The sequence below is a fragment of the Chlamydotis macqueenii genome, chromosome 1, assembly GCF_036417535.1.
Source record: "Chlamydotis macqueenii isolate bChlMac1 chromosome 1, bChlMac1.mat, whole genome shotgun sequence".
Lineage (NCBI taxonomy): Eukaryota > Metazoa > Chordata > Aves > Otidiformes > Otididae > Chlamydotis > Chlamydotis macqueenii.
The window spans coordinates 39,855,456-39,874,442 of NC_141556.1; the positions used below are offsets into that span (position 1 = coordinate 39,855,456).

At 38.9% G+C, this 18,987-nt stretch overlaps 1 protein-coding gene across 1 annotated transcript; it reads left to right on the forward strand.

Annotated features, from left to right (window-relative positions):
* Positions 1-286: 286 nt before the first annotated feature.
* RAB21 (RAB21, member RAS oncogene family) lies at positions 287-13,512 on the forward strand. The gene is made up of 7 exons (XM_010122829.2): positions 287-699; positions 7,610-7,669; positions 7,849-7,956; positions 9,477-9,540; positions 10,376-10,430; positions 10,861-10,949; positions 11,841-13,512. Exons 1-7 carry the CDS (start codon positions 553-555, stop codon positions 11,978-11,980), a joined length of 663 nt encoding a protein of 220 aa, XP_010121131.2. The 5' UTR covers positions 287-552; the 3' UTR covers positions 11,981-13,512.
* The last annotated feature ends 5,475 nt before the right edge of the window (positions 13,513-18,987 follow it).

Here is an 18,987-nt window from a genome sequence, read left to right on the forward strand (position 1 = left end):
TCGCAGGCGTCCGCGGCTTTTCCATCTCTACCGCCGGTTTATGCCTAGCTAGGGTGAGGCCACCGGTTACGCACAGGCCCGCAGCCCCAGCACCTCAAGCGCTGTAGGCGGTGAAGGTGGAGAAGGAGGTGGAGCCACCGGCGGCCCCGCCCCTCCCCGCTCCAGCCCCTCCCCCTCCTCCGCTGCCATTGGGCGGAGTCTCTCTCCGCCGTCGCGTCCGCCCCTCCCATTGGCGGCGGCGGCGGCGGCGCCGGGGCCGGGGTGCGCGTGACGGAGCGGCGCGTGACGTAGGAGGAAGAAGACGCCATTAGGAGGAGCGGGGCAGCCGGTAGCGGGGAGTGTTGTGGTTTTCGGTGTTTCTGCTCTCCCTTCGCCACCAGCCCCGGGGCCTCGGCGGCGCCTTCCTCTCTCGCTCCCAGCCCGCGAGGTTTTTTTTCCCCCGCTTTCTGCTTCCCCGTCCCGGTGGGCGGCGGCGAGGGTGGCGGTAGCGGCCCGCGGCCGCGGTGCGGACCGGACCGTTGATGTGAAGGCGGCGGCAGCGGCGGGGCGCGGATGGCGGCGGGAGCCGGCGCGGCGGCCGGAGGCCGCAGCTTCTCCTTCAAGGTGGTGCTGCTAGGGGAGGGCTGCGTGGGGAAAACCTCCCTGGTGCTGCGCTACTGCGAGAACAAGTTCAACGACAAGCACATCACCACCCTGCAGGTGCGGGCCGGGGCCGAGGGCGGGCGGGGAGAGAGACCCTGCCCGGAGCTGCCGGGCCGGGGCGAGGTGGTGAGGGGTGGGTGTCCGCTGCCCTTCTCCCCTTCTCTTGCGCACCTTCTGGGATTGCTGTCCGGTGCCAGCCGGCCCCGGCGTCGCCCTGTGGCGCTTGCCGGCCTGCCCCTTCCGCCCTGGGGCTGGCGGAGTGTTGCTCCGTCAGCCCGTACCGGGGTTTCGGTTCTTCCCCTCTTGTTTGGCGCCTGGCGGTGGCCAGAGTGACCGCTGCCGCTCTCTAAATGGTGGCTGTCCCCTGACAGGTTTGCTGGAAGCTGATTTTTCTGATTCTTTTTACGTCTCAGACTTAAGCTTTCGGTACTTAAAGGCCTCGTTTCTATTCTGGGTGTTAACTTGTCTGTTTTTTCCAGTTGTGTATATGAATGTCCTCATTTGAATCTCGGGAAGCATGATTTGAAAGTAATGTTGTTATTGTAATCGTTGGTAGTGGACTCATGACTAAGTGTTTCCTATGTGCTCTTTTTCTGTTAATTATAGTCTTCCTTGTGTGCTCAAATCCTAACACTCGAACTACCTAAATACTTGCTGTTTAAAGAGAACAGCTTTCACAAAATGGTTTATGAGATTAAGGCTTATGATTTAATAACAGAAAAGATTCTTAAGGCTTACTTGTTTGTCATGTTATCTCCCTAAATTTTGGCCTGATTCTCACTGGTCTGTTAATTTATAAGGAAATAAGAAGTGTTGTTCCAGTTATGAAATGTGATAGGGTATCTGCTTGAAAGTATACCTACTAATGCTGAATGACATGTATGCCATGGTGCAAGATTAAAATGCTTATGTGTTAAGTATTTTGAGATGTCTCTGCTTGCTTAACCTTTTTATTGGCAGTTACACCAGTTGCACAGCATCTTTCTTAGCAGTTGTGAGCATGTATGTGGAAGTGTGGTTTTAGCACTGTAATGTATATTTCTCTTAATACTTTTTTTTTTTTTTTTTTTTTTTTGGAAATAAAGAAACGAACCCTGCCACCCTGTGGCCCACTAGTGGGTTTTTAACTACTTTTGAGGTTCTGTGAAGTACATAATAAACAGTAGGTGATGCAGAAAAAGTGCCTTAGGGTAGTGCTGCACTATTCCTGTGCATTTAGGGGAAATTTGTTGTGGGTTGAGTATCTCAGAAGTATTTAGTAGTGAAACTTTCCCTTGAAAACAAAAGAAACAGATGTACTAGAAACAACACAGTGAGTGTTTCATAAACAGATACTGTTGCTCCATCTTTGCTAAAAAGAACATGTTTTAAACTTCGTTACCCTATGTTCATACTCTATTGTTGGATTAATCTATTGGTAGGTTTACTAGGCACGGTGTGTATTCATGGCAAGCTTTTTGTAGCTCTGATTGCCATAGAGGTAGTTGGTATTTGCTATGCTACCGAACTCACTAGTAGCTTGTAGGTGTCAGAGCTGCTGCTGAAGTGTAAATGATTGTTTGTTCAATGGCAAAGTACATCACAATGATCATGTGTAGCTGAATTCTCCTATCTCGTGTAGAAAGGGTAGAGCTGAGTAGTTTGTCATGTGATGCAGCTCAGTCATTTTTTTTAAATCATGTTCTTGAAATCTGTAGTGGAAAACTTCAAATTAGAAGAAAAAAGTGAGTTGGAATACAGACTCGGGTGACAAATGTCATAAAATGGACCTTTAAATGGCTCCAGAATGCTGACAGGAAAATGTCTATATATACTATAACTGGAGAGCTTTCAGTTTTGACTGTCTGGAGGGGAGGGAGGTGTGTGGTTGTAGAGAAATGGAAACACATGCTCACACTTGATACTGAGATTTTGTTTCTCCACTGTGATTAGGTTTCTGGTTGCTCCTTGTATCTCATTAACTGACTGAGCTGTGTTTCTCAACTAATTTGCTTTTCTGTTGTGAGCCTCCATCTTATTGATTGTAAAATACAATGCCAGTTGCTGTTGAATCTTACTGTACACCATGTGCATTTGTGAAGTATTATCTTTATTATTCTTGTTTTCCTGCATCTTACAGTTCTAGAAGAAAGTTTTAGTAAGGTTTTTCTCTCGCACATTAAAAACACTTGAAAAAGAAGATGAGGAGAAACTAGGCTTATCTGATTAAGCAATGAAGTGACATTTTTGCAAAACATCTTTTTTTGTTTTAAGATTAAAGGCTTAATCTGATAAGGTGGCTTTGTCTTCATGGCATCAGTTCCAAGTGTTGCACCAATTACTTTTCCAATAAAGCCAAAATTAGATAAATACTTAGCTCCTGATTCAGCAAAAGAGCCACAGTGATGAATCATGTGAAAAGATCACTAGATACTGAGAAAAGAGGCTCTCCATCCACAGTAATCTCTGAATTAGGAAAAAAAAAAAGACAGTACTGCATAGTGCTTTATTCTAATATGATCGCAATGAAAATAGTGATGAGACTGTAGCCTTCTGGAAATTTTATTTAGTGATGCTGGCTGGTGCTTCCTGCAGTGTGAGCCCAGTGGTGGAGGAGAGCACAGAAAGTCTTTAAATTGGGCAGTGTGAATCTTTTATCTAGTGTATATCTGTGCTTTCCTATCTGAATTCTAACACTTAAGTGTTATTCTAGTGTGACGTTAACCTGCGTGCACCCAAATAGGAGAGTTTCCTTTGTGCTAGTAACAGAAGGTGCTTCTCTCTACACCTCTCTTCCCTAAATGATAGCTAGAGGTAAATGGTGAACTGAAACTTGCTTTGAGGTTTGGAGGCTGCTAGGATGTACTGTAGTTATGTTAGCTTCAAGTTATGTACTTAAGATGACCTGCAAATTGAAATTAAGTTACTACTGAGTCACATAAGAAAACATTGATCTAGGACAAAGAGAAAAAGCTGATGCAGGAAGGGTAGGGTTTTTTGCAAGCAATGAATACAATCCATAACCTGTTGTAAGACCTGATGGAACAGTTAGAATTGGTCCCCGTTGATTGAAATACTGAAGTCAGTGCTCTTGTCTTTATATCAATTTATAGCTCATTTTATCAAGTGAACTGTGCTGGAATTACTCAAATAATAAATCTATTGTCAAGCTATTTTTAATCGAGTAGACACTTTCTGTTAGTTAACTACTTCAGATAAATAAACTTCTCTGTACTCATCTCTCAAATGTGTAGAGAACTGCAAAATATACAGCCCAAGAGAGCTGCTGATGTCGGTGCTAGTCATACTGTACAGAACCTGTTTGCTTTGCTGGACTTGCATAACCTAGAAAAGCTGTCTTGGCTGTCTAAGATAGCTGGGGGGACAAAAAAAGACAACGTGAGGAGGTTCAATGCTATATGGAGTGTTCATATGCCTGGCTTGCCTTTGTGAAGATGAAGCAGTCAAGGGGCAGGTGATGTACACCTGCTTTTATTCACTGACTTTAAAAAGAAGAATTTCCAGCTGAGTTTTCCTTGTGTTCTACTCAGGCCCCTTTATCAGCTCCTAACAGGGCATGATGGACATATGAAACTGAGCTCTTAGAAAAAGAACTAAAAGAAAGAAAAGATTTTTCTACAGGCACACAAAGAGAATGGAATTTTAGCTCTTATAATTCCATTATCCTTTTCTTCGAAGTGTATAAGTATTCTTCAAACCAGTCATAATACACTAGAGTCAAAATACCAAAATTGGTAGCCTATTTCAAAGAGCTGTTTGAGATTACTTATCTTTGAACTAATGATCGTCCTATATATTTGTGGGTTTTTGAAAGTCGTACCAAAAATGAGTTGTCATAGTGATGAAAATAATGTGGAAGGGAGTTACTGACTGTAAGCTGAGTCACAACTCAGACTTAAATCTGTAGTACTCAGTTTGGTAGATTCTTGGGAGACTAGAAAAAATGTTGAATCCTCTTCCATGTGTAATTATCTAATGCTGTCCAGACTGTATTGATTTCAAATGCTTTGACACTCTTGGCAGCTGAATTTTTTCTTAAACTAGGCTCCTAAACTATCTCAGAACAGTAGTTAAGGCTCTTCCCTCCATGTTGGATTCCCTCAAATGTCTGAAAAAGGCATAGTCCTGCTGTTCACGTGATTATTTGTTTGCTCTCTAACCTTAGAATGAATGAAGAATAGTAACCTTGCTCTTCCATGAGGCGAATGGAACTTGAAGGGGGTGGGGGTGTGTAGGTAGATATTAGATGGTTTGTCTATGGCATGTTTGCCACTGTGGCTGTAAACACACTATAGTGATTATAAATATGCCACAAACTTACCCAATCCTGTTAATTCAAGAACAGAGCCTGCTAACAGTGTTCTTCAAGTATATGAACACAGTGAAGAAAAATGAAGCATTTACTCTGTAATAGTCTTGACTGTTTCTCAGAGAGTGTTCACAAAGCTTTCTGCACACTACTAACCATGACTACTTTGAATACCAGGTTCCGATCTTGTTTTCTGGCAAGCTTTTTAGACAAACTTGCTTGTAATCAGGATATCCGATACAGGGTATTGTCTGTCCTTTTTTGGTTAGGGGCCTAAGAATTCAGGTAGACTAAAACTTAATTAGTACAAATTCATCAAGTTTTAATACAGAGAGCAAGTTACAATAGCCCAATGCTGAATACCCTTGCTAGTCTCCTGTGATTATTTTTTTTTTAGGAGATACTAAAAAGCCTTACTTGAATGGGTCCTCTAATACTTAGGTATATAGGAAAGGAAATAGTCTACTCTTAGTGCCAAGAGACAGTATTGCTATCAGAAGCTGTAGTGATCTGAAGGATTGGTGATACTTAAGCAAAACTTACCTATGAGGATAAGCCTACTTTAATATTTGCTTTGTCAGATAGTAGATATCTGTGCTATTAATTGAGCCAGTGTCTAAAGCCATGATGATAATACTTTATGCATACTGACTTCTGTGAGTTTTAAAAATATAAATCCTGTTTCTGTGAAGGATTTTTCTGCTTTTTGGACCACATATGTGATTCTCAAACACTTATGTGAAATTCATGTCAGCTGAGCAGATTTGATTGTCAGTGTTGTGAGAAAAGCAAAGTGTTCAGAACAGCTTTTCCTTTGAGATATACAATAGGATATCAAGTACTGTAGTACAGCAGATCAATAAAATATTTTCAGGTAGGCTTGATTCGTTGTGCCTAACCATACTTTCTCTTAATATGGCCCAAACTTCTGAAGTCACCTGTAAGCTTTTGGCTTTTAAACTCTGGTGTAGTAGAACAAATTGTGATATAAAGACTAGATACTGATCAGATAATCCTTAGGAACAGCTAGCTGAAAGCCATAAACTACTTTCTGCAGAGTTTTTTTTTATTAAAGAACTAGTTTTCCTGATGTTTAAGATTTGCTATTCTGCTGTTAAGCTGTTTGTTACGAGTTGGCTAAACTATTAAATACTTCTAACATGCTGTCTGGAACTTTTTCTGAAGTTCACTTATGCCACCTCACTGTAGACTGAAGGGGGTAGCATTAATGCTTCAGTTTTGTTGAATACAGTGGTCATAATAATTAGTACTTTGCTGTCTGCTCTTGGAAAGTTTGAGTGTTTTTCTTTCCTCTGGTCTGTCTTCTCTCTATTTATCAGACTTTACGGAAAGCTTTGGGGGAGGGTACAATTTACTTCAAAAAAAGAAAAGTTTCTTGAACCATCTCACCTTAGGTCATACAGATGCCAGAGCTGATCTTAGGGAAGCAACTGAAGAGCAGGAGCTGCTCTAGCCATCTGACTGTTGGATGACTTTAATACAGCCAGCACTCCAGAGAGGCACTTTCACAGCAGTTTAAACTGGTGTAGATTGAACTACCGCAGTCTTCTGTGTGTGTACTGATTGCTTGTGTAGTTAAACAGTAAGCTGGTTCAAGCAGCTGATCTGGCCCATGGCACTTTCCAGGTACACAGGACTTTTAGTTAGTTCAGTGCTTCGTCAGTGCTCATACAAAGAGCTCGTGTTGAGCTGCTGCAGTTTGGCCTAAAATAATCTGGGATGAATGTGTCATGCCACTGGGTACTTGTTTGTATCCAAATGCAAGCTGAGGTGAAGCTGAAAGGAAAACTGAGTATAACTTAAGGCAAAAGACAAAAATTAACCCTTGGCAACTGAATTGTCTGATGTTAACCTGTTACTACTAGTCTTCAGAATGGGGGAAGCAGGTTCCTAAAGCATCAACTCCTTCAGACTCTGTTCTAGCCTATTAAATTCTTATTTTCTCTCTTTCCTTTTGTTTTCAGCTGAGAAGCATACACTGAGCTTTCAGGAACAGTGTCTGGGGGAAAAAAAAAAAACGAAGAAAGAAACAAAATAAACAAAAAAACCCAACCAAACAAACCATGCCACTGCTCCCCAAAAGCCTCCCCCAAAACAGATGGGGAGAGTTGTGGGCTCACTTCAGCAAAAAAAGGGAAAAGATCCAGACAAGGAAACTTGCAGAATACTAGTGTTCTGAGACTTTTAGCAATAAACTCAAACTATTTTATTTTGTTCCAGAAGCTCACTAATAGTGAACTACTTTGCCTAATTCCTGCACATGGAAAATCCTGTTAGGCTGGTTCCTGCCCAGACTTCATGGACTCTTGTGAAATGCTTTGAGTTCAATTTAGATTTATCAGCGTTGTGAATTCAGACTCTTTCCACACAAGTCTCTTATCCTTTCCAAGTCATTCAAAACAACAGCAAAAAGATGTAGTAAATGATTGGCTTAAGCCAAATTTATTTAGAATAGATTCCTGGCAAACTGTGGTGAAATAACTAACTGGCTTAGTATTGACTCAGCTTTCTGGCTTAGAGTGTTTTGATCCAAAAATCTGTCTTTTATTGATTCAGATGTTTTTATTAGTAAATTAATCTGAAGTCAAATGAGACATTTGTGTGTAAAATGTAAATCTAATCTGTTTTGCTTTCCAGGCATCTTTTCTTACAAAGAAGCTAAATATCGGTGGGAAAAGAGTAAACCTTGCAATATGGGTATGTTTACTTTCCTATTTTCCTTCCCCTAGTGAAATCAAATATTTTCCTGAAAAATCACTTAGGTTTACTAAAACTCTAATGTTAGGTACTCTTTAATAAATAAAAATTTCAAAGTATTTGAAGTTTCTTGAAAGTATTGTTTGTCTTAAATGCTAACAAGTGTATTTTATATGCAGGATACAGCTGGTCAAGAAAGATTTCATGCATTGGGGCCGATCTACTACAGAGATTCTAATGGCGCTATTCTAGTATATGACATAACAGATGAAGACTCTTTTCAAAAGGTACTGGGCAGATTCTTACCTCTACGTGAGATGTAAACCGATTGAAAGATAATCTGTGATATAAGTGTGTAAATGGGAATCTTCTGTTTTCAGCAGTAGCTATATATATTACGTCTGCAAATTTAGACCATATAATGGAAGTATATGCCTTATTAGTATTCTTTTGAAGGCTGACTTTTTCAGTCTACTAAAGTTCTATCAGGGTTATTCAAAGAACACCAGAGAATTAGATGTGAGCTACCTGTGACAGGCTATAAGCATAAACCAGTACTCTTGTGACAATATGCAATACTGATCTCTACTGTATAAACCAAATGACTAAAACATATTAAGTTACGTGACCTTTTACAGATCTGAGAACTCTGAAATTGCAATACATGATAGTGGAAATGTTACTTTCTCAGTGATGATAGATATTTGGGCCTCAAATCCTAATCAAAACCTGAAATTTCATGACTAATTATTTTACAGCAGTATTAGATGTTCAGTCCGGGCATGTGAGTTTTTCCAACCCTGTGCTAAATCGGTGCTATCTGTCTATAGGATGTTCCAGCTGAAAACTGCTGACATTGTTTCCTAAGTGAGTTTGTCTCTGATTAGCTTGTGGCAAAACCAAATAGGACTTCTGCGTAGAGGAGTAAGAAATTGTGGTTGTATGGGCAAAGCTTGGATTGGCAGTGACAGAAGTAGTATAAGGGTATAGTTCCAGAACAGCTTAAGTAGTCTAAATAGTCTGATGTAGGGCAAGTAAAGCACTTGTGCTAGCAGTTAAACTCTTGCCCCCATCTGCAGAATTGTGATGACTTGAGTACTACTCCAACTTGTGCTTTTTCATGTGGAGCCCTACTTAGTAAAAATCTGTGATATCAAAACACTTAAATTCTCAGAAAAAAAGGGGAAAGTCAATTTGCAGGAGTTATTGCATATCTTTCTGTATCATGTATCCTAACTGGTTTTAGGTTCTTGAAGTAATTGCTTCTCTTCATTACTTAAATTCCTTAAAAATCCCTAAGTCAATGCAGTGATCATACAACTTCAAACATGATAACAGATACCTTACTATCAGCTGACTCGACACTCTTGTCCCATCTGTTCTCTCAGGAAACAAACATCTGTTATAATCTAACCTGAACAACTCAGTTCAGGTACTTCTACCTTTAAAGTACCATTTGTGATCTGTCAGTAAGTGCCCGTTGATAAAAGATCTCATGCCTGACCTAAAGTGGCCAATGCAGTGAACTTGTTCTTTGGAGTGGGGCTAACACGAGTGTGGTGAGTTGTATTTCTGGAGTAATTGAACCGTTTTATCTGAATCATTTGATCTTAATTTCAGCTGCAAACTAAAACCTGCAGAACAAGTGCCATGCATTGCTATGTAAAGAATATTGTGTCCATCTGTGTTGCTCTAAACATGTTTGTTTCAAATTTAGATTAAACAGTTAAGAAGTAAATGGGTCAGTTCTGCGATGCCTGCTTTCACTCGCTTCGAGTGAAAACAAACATACCTCTTCTTTTTGCAGGTGAAAAACTGGGTAAAGGAATTAAGAAAAATGTTGGGAAATGAAATCTGTTTATGTATAGTAGGTAAGTCTCTTTAAACATGTGATTCTAGTGACTGAATCAGAAATGTTTATTTTGATTAATAGTATCTTCCAGACACTGCTTTGACAGCTTTTACATGTGAAGGAGTAAAGCTTATGTTAATTTGATATTTAAAATTCTGCTGGAGCTAGAAGTTTCAGTAGATCACATTGAGGGAAATAAGAGTTAGTTTGGAAAACAAGCTGTTTAATGATAAACCCTGTCAGAAGTGCATGGTACAGGCACCTGGAGTCTGTAGCTTAACAAAGAGAAACATAAAACTCAAATGTGCGTTATCCTTCTTGCAAGTATTCAAATGCCATGTTTTTTACTGTTCTCAGTGACATAGACTGGATGCTTGTATGTTTTCATAATCAAGTGCTTGAGAGGTGGAATGAGTCTTAAAGCTTGGATATTTCAATGCAAACAATGCAGTGGAAATACTGGATTTAGATTTAAAATTGGATCTAGTGATTAAAACACTTTCAGGAGGATAGATGTATGGATATTCTACGAAAGCTACCTCTGAAGCGCAGATAAACTGTCTAAAAATTACAAAGGAAAAGCAAAAGGCTGAATCAGTGGCTTATATGGAGGTATTTAGCTATCCTGATCTCTTTACAGAAGTAGACCTTAATTTTCATTGCCTGTAAATGCTTGAGTGAAAGGGAATTCTTAAATCATATAATTGTGCTCCAAACTGAGACCTGTGTAAGAGTCAGTCTTACTGGAACAGCTTTAAAAAAAAAAAAAAGGTGGGGTACAGTGATTACATGACTGCTGTATTCTGGGTAATTTTGGAGTACAAAGACTTGAAAGATTAACTTGTTTCCAACAGGTAACAAAATCGACTTGGAAAAAGAGAGACATGTTTCAGTGCAAGAAGCAGAAACGTAAGTCACACCAATTATTAATAGAAACAGTCACTGCAGAATTATGCTGGAGTAATAAACTTGTGATGCTATTAACAACTGCCAGGCATAAACCAGCAGTGCCTAGCTGGCTGCTGTGTTAAGTGTTCTGTCAGTATCTGAGTCCGGGAATGTTCTTACGAATGAAAGTGTAACTTGAGAGTTGTACGTGATTAGTCAACACTGGCAGTTTAAATGCATTTCTAGACATGAAGTTTTCTTTATTTCATCTGATATTTTTAATGAGTCATGGCAGTTTTAACCACATAGTTCCCTTCTTACATAAAATCAGCATGTGTACATTAACTCAGAACTTGGAATAAAACATCTTGTGGTCATCTTTTTGCTTCATGTAAAATTGCTTAGATTGAGTCCTTCAGTCCAGTGAAGTTCTATATCTGCATTCCTACAGGTATGCTGAATCTGTTGGAGCAAAACATTACCATACTTCAGCTAAACAGAACAAAGGAATTGAAGAACTGTTTCTTGACCTTTGTAAAAGTACGTATTATCTAGTTTGGTGAGGAGTTCATTCACAAAATGCTCAAGGCTTCAGAATGCTTAAAATAATATAGGAAAGCCTTAGTGAAACATCTGAGGCTACTTCAAACCACCTGTGTACTGTAACAGCTATGGAAGCTTGATGTATGGGTGCTTAGAATATTGCAAATTCATGCTGTACTTCAAAATTGTCTTTTTGCCGTCTTGTTGGAGCACTGACTCCTGTTTCACTCAGCATGTGTAAATAGTAACTTCAAATCAAACTTTGTGTGACTGGTCTCACTATTGCCAGCTTCAAATGCTGTTTCAGCATCTTCCAAAAATCTTCTCAAATGATGTCAGTTACAAATCATAAACTCAGAGTTGTAATGATGCAAATTTTACACAGCAGTCTAAGTAAATGGTAAAGATCACAGAATGAAGGAGAAAAATATTGTTACACAGGGAAGTTCTATTTATTGTGTTCTTATGATATAAGAACTTAAGCAAAACTTCACCTGCATGTCCGAAGAGTAGATTGAGGGTGTTTTGGTGGAAGGTGGGGTGGTATAGGTATGGTGTAAGGGGTTTCTTATTTGTTTTCTTTTTGAACAGAAAGTTCTTGGTATGGGTGGGTAAATCTAGCTTTTGAAGTCACAGACTCCAGAATACCTGAGCATTTAAGGTCTCCCTTAAGGAACAGGAGCTGCTGGATGTCTCGTGCTTTAGGAAGATGATTTATGTCTTTCCAGCTATGCCATGTGATACCTGAGTACGTACTTCTGCATAATAAATAGGAGAACCAGTCTTGCCGAACTTTGTCCCTGTGCATATAACTCATATAGTTTAAAATCTCAAAGTCTTGTGTAAAAATGCAGTGGAACGTAATCTAATATGTTTTTTCCTTTCCAGGAATGATAGAAACTGCTCAAGTGGATGAAAGAGCAAGAGGCAATGGTTCCAGTCAGTCAGGAGCAGCAAGGCGAGGTGTACAGATCATTGATGATGAGCCACAAGTACAGAGCAGTGGAGGGTGCTGTTCTTCTGGATAATGATAAAACTGTATCACTGCCCTCTCAATATGAAGACTGCCATATTCCAAGTCACGCATTCTTTACCAATGGAGTAATAGAATTAACAGTATTTAAAAATAATCACATGTAACACTGCAGAGACCTTAAGTGCTAAACTAGTGGCGTCTGTGACCAGAGAATTGGCGTTTTCTACAGTGGTTAACAAAGCGATTACCAATGGCCTTTTTACATATTTTTCTTTAATGAGGAATAATATGCATGTAGAAAAGACCTACTTAAAGGCTTCATTTATATTCTTTTAAATCAGATCATTATTTAATAACTTATATACATTGTTGTTGGAATGGTATACGTTTTTGCAGCTCTTTGTATTTTGTGGTAGATTGAATTGTATTACTTCTAAAATGCAAGTTGATTTTTTTTTTTAAATTAGCAGATATCTGAAGTAATATTTTTGCAGGGCCTCTACAAGCCTGAGACTGTCAACTACTTTGATATATTCTGTTCATCCTGTATGCCAAGCTGGTAAAATACATTGTAAATTACATATTAAATACTTTATCTGCTTTTACAATTGCAGGTGCAGAAATATGTACATCAGTCTTGTCAGTTGATTGTGAAGTGAATAAGTCAGTGAAAGATGCAAGCTTTTCATGTGTACTGTTGAATTGCTCATTCTGTTCCCCCTATCTGAAAACAGCTTTTTTTGGGTACATTCATAGCTACAGCATTATTTAAAGCCTTTCCTGGCAAGCACCAGTATTTAGAGTACCCCCTTAGTGGGAAGGGAATGCTTCTGTAGACTGCTGTTTAACATTGAGGTGTTTGACTCCCAGCTAAAACAGCTGGTGCATGCATATATTCCGCCTCTGCAGTTACTTTGGCCTCTCAGAATATCCCCAGAAAGTCAAAGCAGCTTCCGCCCTTGTCTATCTGGTAGCCAGTAAGCCAGATGCATGGGAAACTCTTAAGCTGCATTAATGCATTTGTGTCCCAAGACAGCATTATAAACTATTAATGAGCATAATTTTTTTTCCCCTGTATTGCAGGGTTTGAGTGAAAAAATGAATTGGCATTAACTAGAGCTGTTTCTGATTTGGAGTGATTAAGTGGAACATATGAAACTTACTAGATGTAAATGTAACTTCAAGGATACTAGACAGAACTGAACTTATTACTGACTTGCTCTTTCTCTTGTAAAGTGTTTTGAAGCCCACTTAAGTTTTGGGAAGAGGGTTTTCAGAACCAAAGTGTATAAACTACTATCACAAAGGAACACAAATGGTGGTAGCTGAAACTTCAAAATGTTTTGTGCTCTGACATTTTTTTACTTAAGTTGTCATGCTTGGAAAAAACAGTAAAGGTGATGTCTATGACAAAATAGAATATTCCTTGGCCTTCCTTTTTCTGAAGGGTAGAATTAGTATTGCATATGAATGCATTGAATGGTGTGGGTATGTTCCAATGCACAAAAGGAGTAGTAGTCTGACATGTGCTGTCTTCAATCTGATTTTTATTTTCTCTGAAATAATAGATGGCTTTGATACAGACTGGTCCTGATACTTTTTCCTGTTTCTGCATAAACTATGATGTAGATACAACCATGTCAGAAGAGCACAGCCATGGTAGCTAAAGAGAAAGTATGTATGATGGACAAAGGTGATCTGTTCGTGCTAGGGAAGATTGTTTCTTGACTGCACAGAGCTTTGGTGTGAATTTAGAAATCATGATTATATGTGTGTGTGTATGTAGTGACACCATTAAGTTAACATATCTAATTTAAGTGAGCCATGTCAAAATTGAATAGGTCAGTTTGATCTAAAAACCATACCTTCAAATCCATACAGTTAGATGAAAGTCAGTTTTATAAGTGTATTTTATACAATATTGATATGAAGTGTGAAACTGGCAAGACTCTATGTTCAAGACTGAAATCTCCTCATAATAGGAGTTCCAGATTTTCTGATTTAAACTTCATGGAGAAGTTGGAGAGAACTTCGTGGAGAGGTGGAAAAAAACAAAACACAACCTCAACTACACTTGATAAGCAGATGAGTGATGAGGGCTTACCTACACCAGAGCATATGTGTTCTCTCCAGAGCAGAGCTTTCTCTGCCTAGTTGAAGTGGACAGATACAATTCTGGTCTGGAAATTAAAACTAGGTGTTTACCCAAGAGAATGTTATGTTTGACTACTTTGAAATAGAAGTAGTGTGTAGAATATATTTTTCTGCCTGCAGCTAAAGAGTTTTTCTGTAGTGTATTCTGTGGTAGGGGCATTCTGTGTGACTTCTGTCAATTACAAAACTAGCAAAGCCATGTTCATAACTAGCTCTTAAGTCTCTTACAAAACTAAAACTATTACTACTGAAAACTTTGGGGATAAGGAAGCTGACAATTTTGTATCATTAAAAAAGGTTCTGGTTGCTATTAGCAAAATACTTTAAAAAATAAATTATCAGAAGTTACTTTTCTTAATGAAGCTACAGCATTGAAAATACTTTCTGGAAACTTTGCTGTCTAAGCTGCAGTTTGATTGGACTTTATGGAACTTGAAGCCTGTGCTAGCAGAGTATCATTATATTGCCTTACAAAAGTAGTATAGCTTCATGAAGTCAGGGTAGTTGGTTTCCAAGACACAAGTGAAAACATTATGGATTGTTTAGACTGATTAACGTAAGACTTGAGCTATTCATTGTTAGCAGACAAAATACAACAGTTCCAGGAAAAAGCATCTTTATGGAAGATACCTAGGCTGTTCTTTGCATTAAATAGATATAGAAAACCAAGCTATCTGTGCTTTCGGATTTCAGCAGGATGTTAAGTAATCTGATATTACTACTGTGTGACTTGGTTTTCAAGAGTCCATTGGGCTTTCAAGAGTCAAGAGTGCATTTGCTGGAATCTGTCTAGATTTGGAATCTGCCTGATTTATGTCTTGAAAACTTCTTGTTGCGAACTTCTGTTGCTGAAAACAAGTTGTTTTTCATTCTTCTGAGAAGAGTGCAAGAGAACAACTATGTCTGTCTTTAGAAAATACTTATCTTGTGGGATAGTACCAGCCAGACACCTGCTATAGCACATAAGTCAACATTGAGCACACTTCCTCAGAGTAAATCTTGACAGACTAGTAAGTTAGATCCTTTTTATTATAGTATATGAGTACAAATACCTTTCTAAAAGCTTTAAGTACTTGCTTACAGTCTTGATGCTCCTGCTATGAGTACTTGAGCTACCTATGGAAATCTATCACTTGCTGAAAGAAAATCTAACAAACCAAAGTAAAAAAAAACTTTGTATGTATTTCTATTAGGAGTCATTGATGGGCACTGTTTTATTGCCCTTAGACTGATTCAGAAACAGATACTCCAATAAACTCAGATGTGTAGTACTTGGAGATGAGTGTAACTAGCTGTAAAGGTTGAGGATGATGATGTCATCTGGTTTGCAGTGATCTCACATATGGTTCCAAGACAGGCATCTGATGTCCAGATGAACTGTATTGGCTGGTTTCTTGAAGCAGTCAAGTAACTGAGTGTTGCCTTGAGTACATGCTTTTCTTCATTGTTCATACATTGTGGACAGGCATTGTTGCTTTTTGCCGCATTAAAAAGCATTCCTTAGGCTTTCTTATCTTGTCAGTTTTATTGTTCTAGGTATTTAACTTGCATCTCTGCCTACAGCTCTTGAAGAAACCTAGTAATTCAACTTCTGCTTCAGTTTTCAAGCCAGATGAAAAAAGCTTTGCAAAAAGGTATGAGGTCATGGAAGGTGGTTGGAGGTCAAATGGAGTTCTTTGAAAATGTTGGATGCTGTCAGAAAAAAACCGTTTGAAGAAGGTAAGAGGAATGAGACACCTGCTTGAGGACATACAGAGGTCAGGAATCTCAACAAGCTGAAAGTGGTTAAGTGGTGTGAATGATAGAGTATGGGAATAAGAGTTGGAGCCAGCCACCTCTCTGTGATTTTTCTCCCTTTTGTGGAAGGAAAACAAGAAGTAGAAAGAAAAAGGCAAGTAGGAAAAAACTGAATGTGCTGGTAGTGGGCTGCTGAGTGAGGTGCTTAGTTAACCATTTCTTGGTGAAGTTGCCAGCATGTCTTCTCAGGAATGGTAGTTGCCTAATTCAAGACTTTTCTAAGATTATTCCTAGGTTGTTTTTCCTTCTGTGAAGTACCATTTTTGCTTCACTAAAGAGAAATACAACTAACTTTGAACAGGCTTTCAGACACAATACTAACCTACTTAAAACTTGACTAGAATATGCTAACTTAAGAGCTGTTTACAGTTAACTGACTTTGTTAATCTTAGTTTGCATCAAAGCTTAAGATTTATTTTTTTTTTTCCTGACAAGTCAGGAAATAGATTTCAGTGAGGATAACTTTTGCTACAGTTGTGTCAAGGATTTTGGTCTTCATCTGCTAATCCTCAGTACTAGTTGCTGCACAAGCTCAACAGAGACAACCCCAAAACGAGCTCTTTTTGTGCTGGGCAGTGTTGCTTGTGCTACTCTTTAGGGGATTCTGGTCAACCCTAGGATTTCTTGTCTATTTAGGACTAACCTATGCATCTCTGTGATATAGCCATCTACTGAATTTAGGCTTTTTCTATCAAATAATAGCAATGTATACACTTGCCTCCTGCATTTTTGGAGCTGTCATTGGCCACTGTATTGAGCAGAATGAGATGGAGAAACAATTTTGAGAGTTCTGGAAAGTCTGGAATGCTTCTTGTCTTGAGTTGGCTTGAAAAGTCAAAATCTATGAAACTGTCACCATTACGACACAGGTATTGTTCTGTCCAAGATAACTGAAAATATTTTGGCTTTGAAAAAGTTTTAGTCTAATCTAGTTAAAATGATAATTTGTTTTACTTCCAAAATGAGAATTTATTTTAAGCTGATCTCTTGATTCTTAATTTTTTTTCCTAAGACTTAAGTTCACCAAACTTGGCCAAAACCTTCAATTGATTAGCATGTTCTATAGCCCTAAAATAATGCTTATGACTGTATGGAGGAGCTGTGTACTCATTCGTACTCCACTGGACAGTTTGGAACTTTGATTGTATTTATTCAATACCAGGATCTTGAATGGCAGGCTGCAGAAACAGTTTCCATCTATTTCCACTGCTTTATGGAGTCAGCCAAGCAGCATGACCTGATGCAGCTGCAGAGAGCTTGTGAAGAGAGGGCTTCTGTCCCTCTGCTCCTACTTGTTGGCTGCACTGATCCTCATTGTTAATGAATTACTACTACAGGAAACTTGCCATGCTGGAGATCCCTCTGTGCAAGAAAGGAAACATACATGTTCTCTGCTTGCTTCTCTAGCTCTTCTAGACAGTGATAAGTACTACAGCAGTAATACCCCGCTCCTCCCAGTTTGAGAATATTTTTCTCAAGAGGAGCTTTTATTATCTTGACAAGTCATTTTTACCAGTGTATCTAGTCTTACTGATCTCTTGCAAGCGGTTTTAATAGTTCATTGTAGGTCACCCAGAAGCAATGCATTTTGAAAGTATGACAGTCTTCCTTAGCAATTGGTCATATCCTGCTTCCAAACCAGTGAAGAGAATACTAGAAGTTTAAAGGTGGGCCCTTGCTATCTGTGGTACCAGACTCCTGATTCTTGGATATTAGAAGTGACTTAGAAGAAATCAAAGTAGAGAGAATGGGAAAGAGCAAGGACTACTTTCTTATCTGTTGCCAAGTAGCTGATAGCCTGTGACAGATACAGACTCGTGTAACAGATCAAGGTGTTGAAGCTGTTAAATTGTAGACCCTTCAAGTTAACCATCACTCCATTCTGGAAGATCAACAAATGCTGTAGAGAACAAGTATTTTTTTCTTTTTCAGAACAGGAAACTTAAACTGCCTAATCAGACTTTGCTTAGTGGAAAGAGAAGAGGAAAGCACGTGATACTTAAATCTTTAAGTGCTGTCAGTGCTATTCATACAGGCATTATAATGATTGTCTTACTAGATTTTTTTTCATCAGATAAGCTTATTGAGCTTATTAAACCCAGAGAAAATGTTAGCAGGGCAAAAGCCAATGCTGAAAAGGACACAGCATTTTTAATATCAGGTAACTTGACATTGTCAAATGTTGTAGGAATATTCTATTTGGCATTTGTGGAGAAAAGAAATTTTTAAAGAAAAGAGGCTTCACAAACTTAACTTTAGCAGTGCATTGCTGCAGCTGGAGTTTCTAAATACATCTTTAGAGTATTTTATATACCGGTGTATTTACATGAAGATAGTTCTGGGATTAAATAAATTCCAAATGATAAATCAACTAGGGAAACAAGAACTTTAGCATGACTGCTATTCTATCAGTGCCTAATATTAAAAGAGAAAATGCACGTAAGTGGGAATGGATCAATAGAAAGGGGAAGAAATGTGTACTGAAAATCAAGAGAACAGAGCTGGGAATTCCTCTTATTGTCATATCTGAAAATTGTCCTTTTACATTTTATTAAGTCACATAACTTGAAATTTGATGAACAATCTGTAATGAAGTCGCCCAGAAAATTACTGGAGGCTGGGGGCAGTGTCCTGGCTTAAAGAGTTTTGGTGAAAACTGAGACTGCAGGTTTTTAATGTTACAAATACAATAACAAATTTATGAATCCATCTGAGTATGATGTGATGAAAGATGGCTTTAAGATGCCAAACCAGGCTCAGCAAGGTTGTTTTATATTATTCTGGCATACACCCTGGAGATGGTAATGTGAGCAGGGACCCATCAAAATGCAGCTGTGATTCTCAAAACTGGTCTCTGGTAGCCCAGGACAGTTCATAAGAAAGAAGCAGTTGCTGTTGAACCACATTTGCCAGTTTGATGACAGCCCCAGGCACACTGCCTGTATGCTAAGGGAGCAGCAAAATAAAGTCAAACGTGGAACCAAGGCTCAAGACAGGGAATTTTTCCATCAGTTATGTGTTTGTATCCTACTGATGTCCTACCTCCATAACGAATGTCTGTGCACACTTCCCCAGTGAAAATTATGGTTCAGCTGATCTCTCGATTTG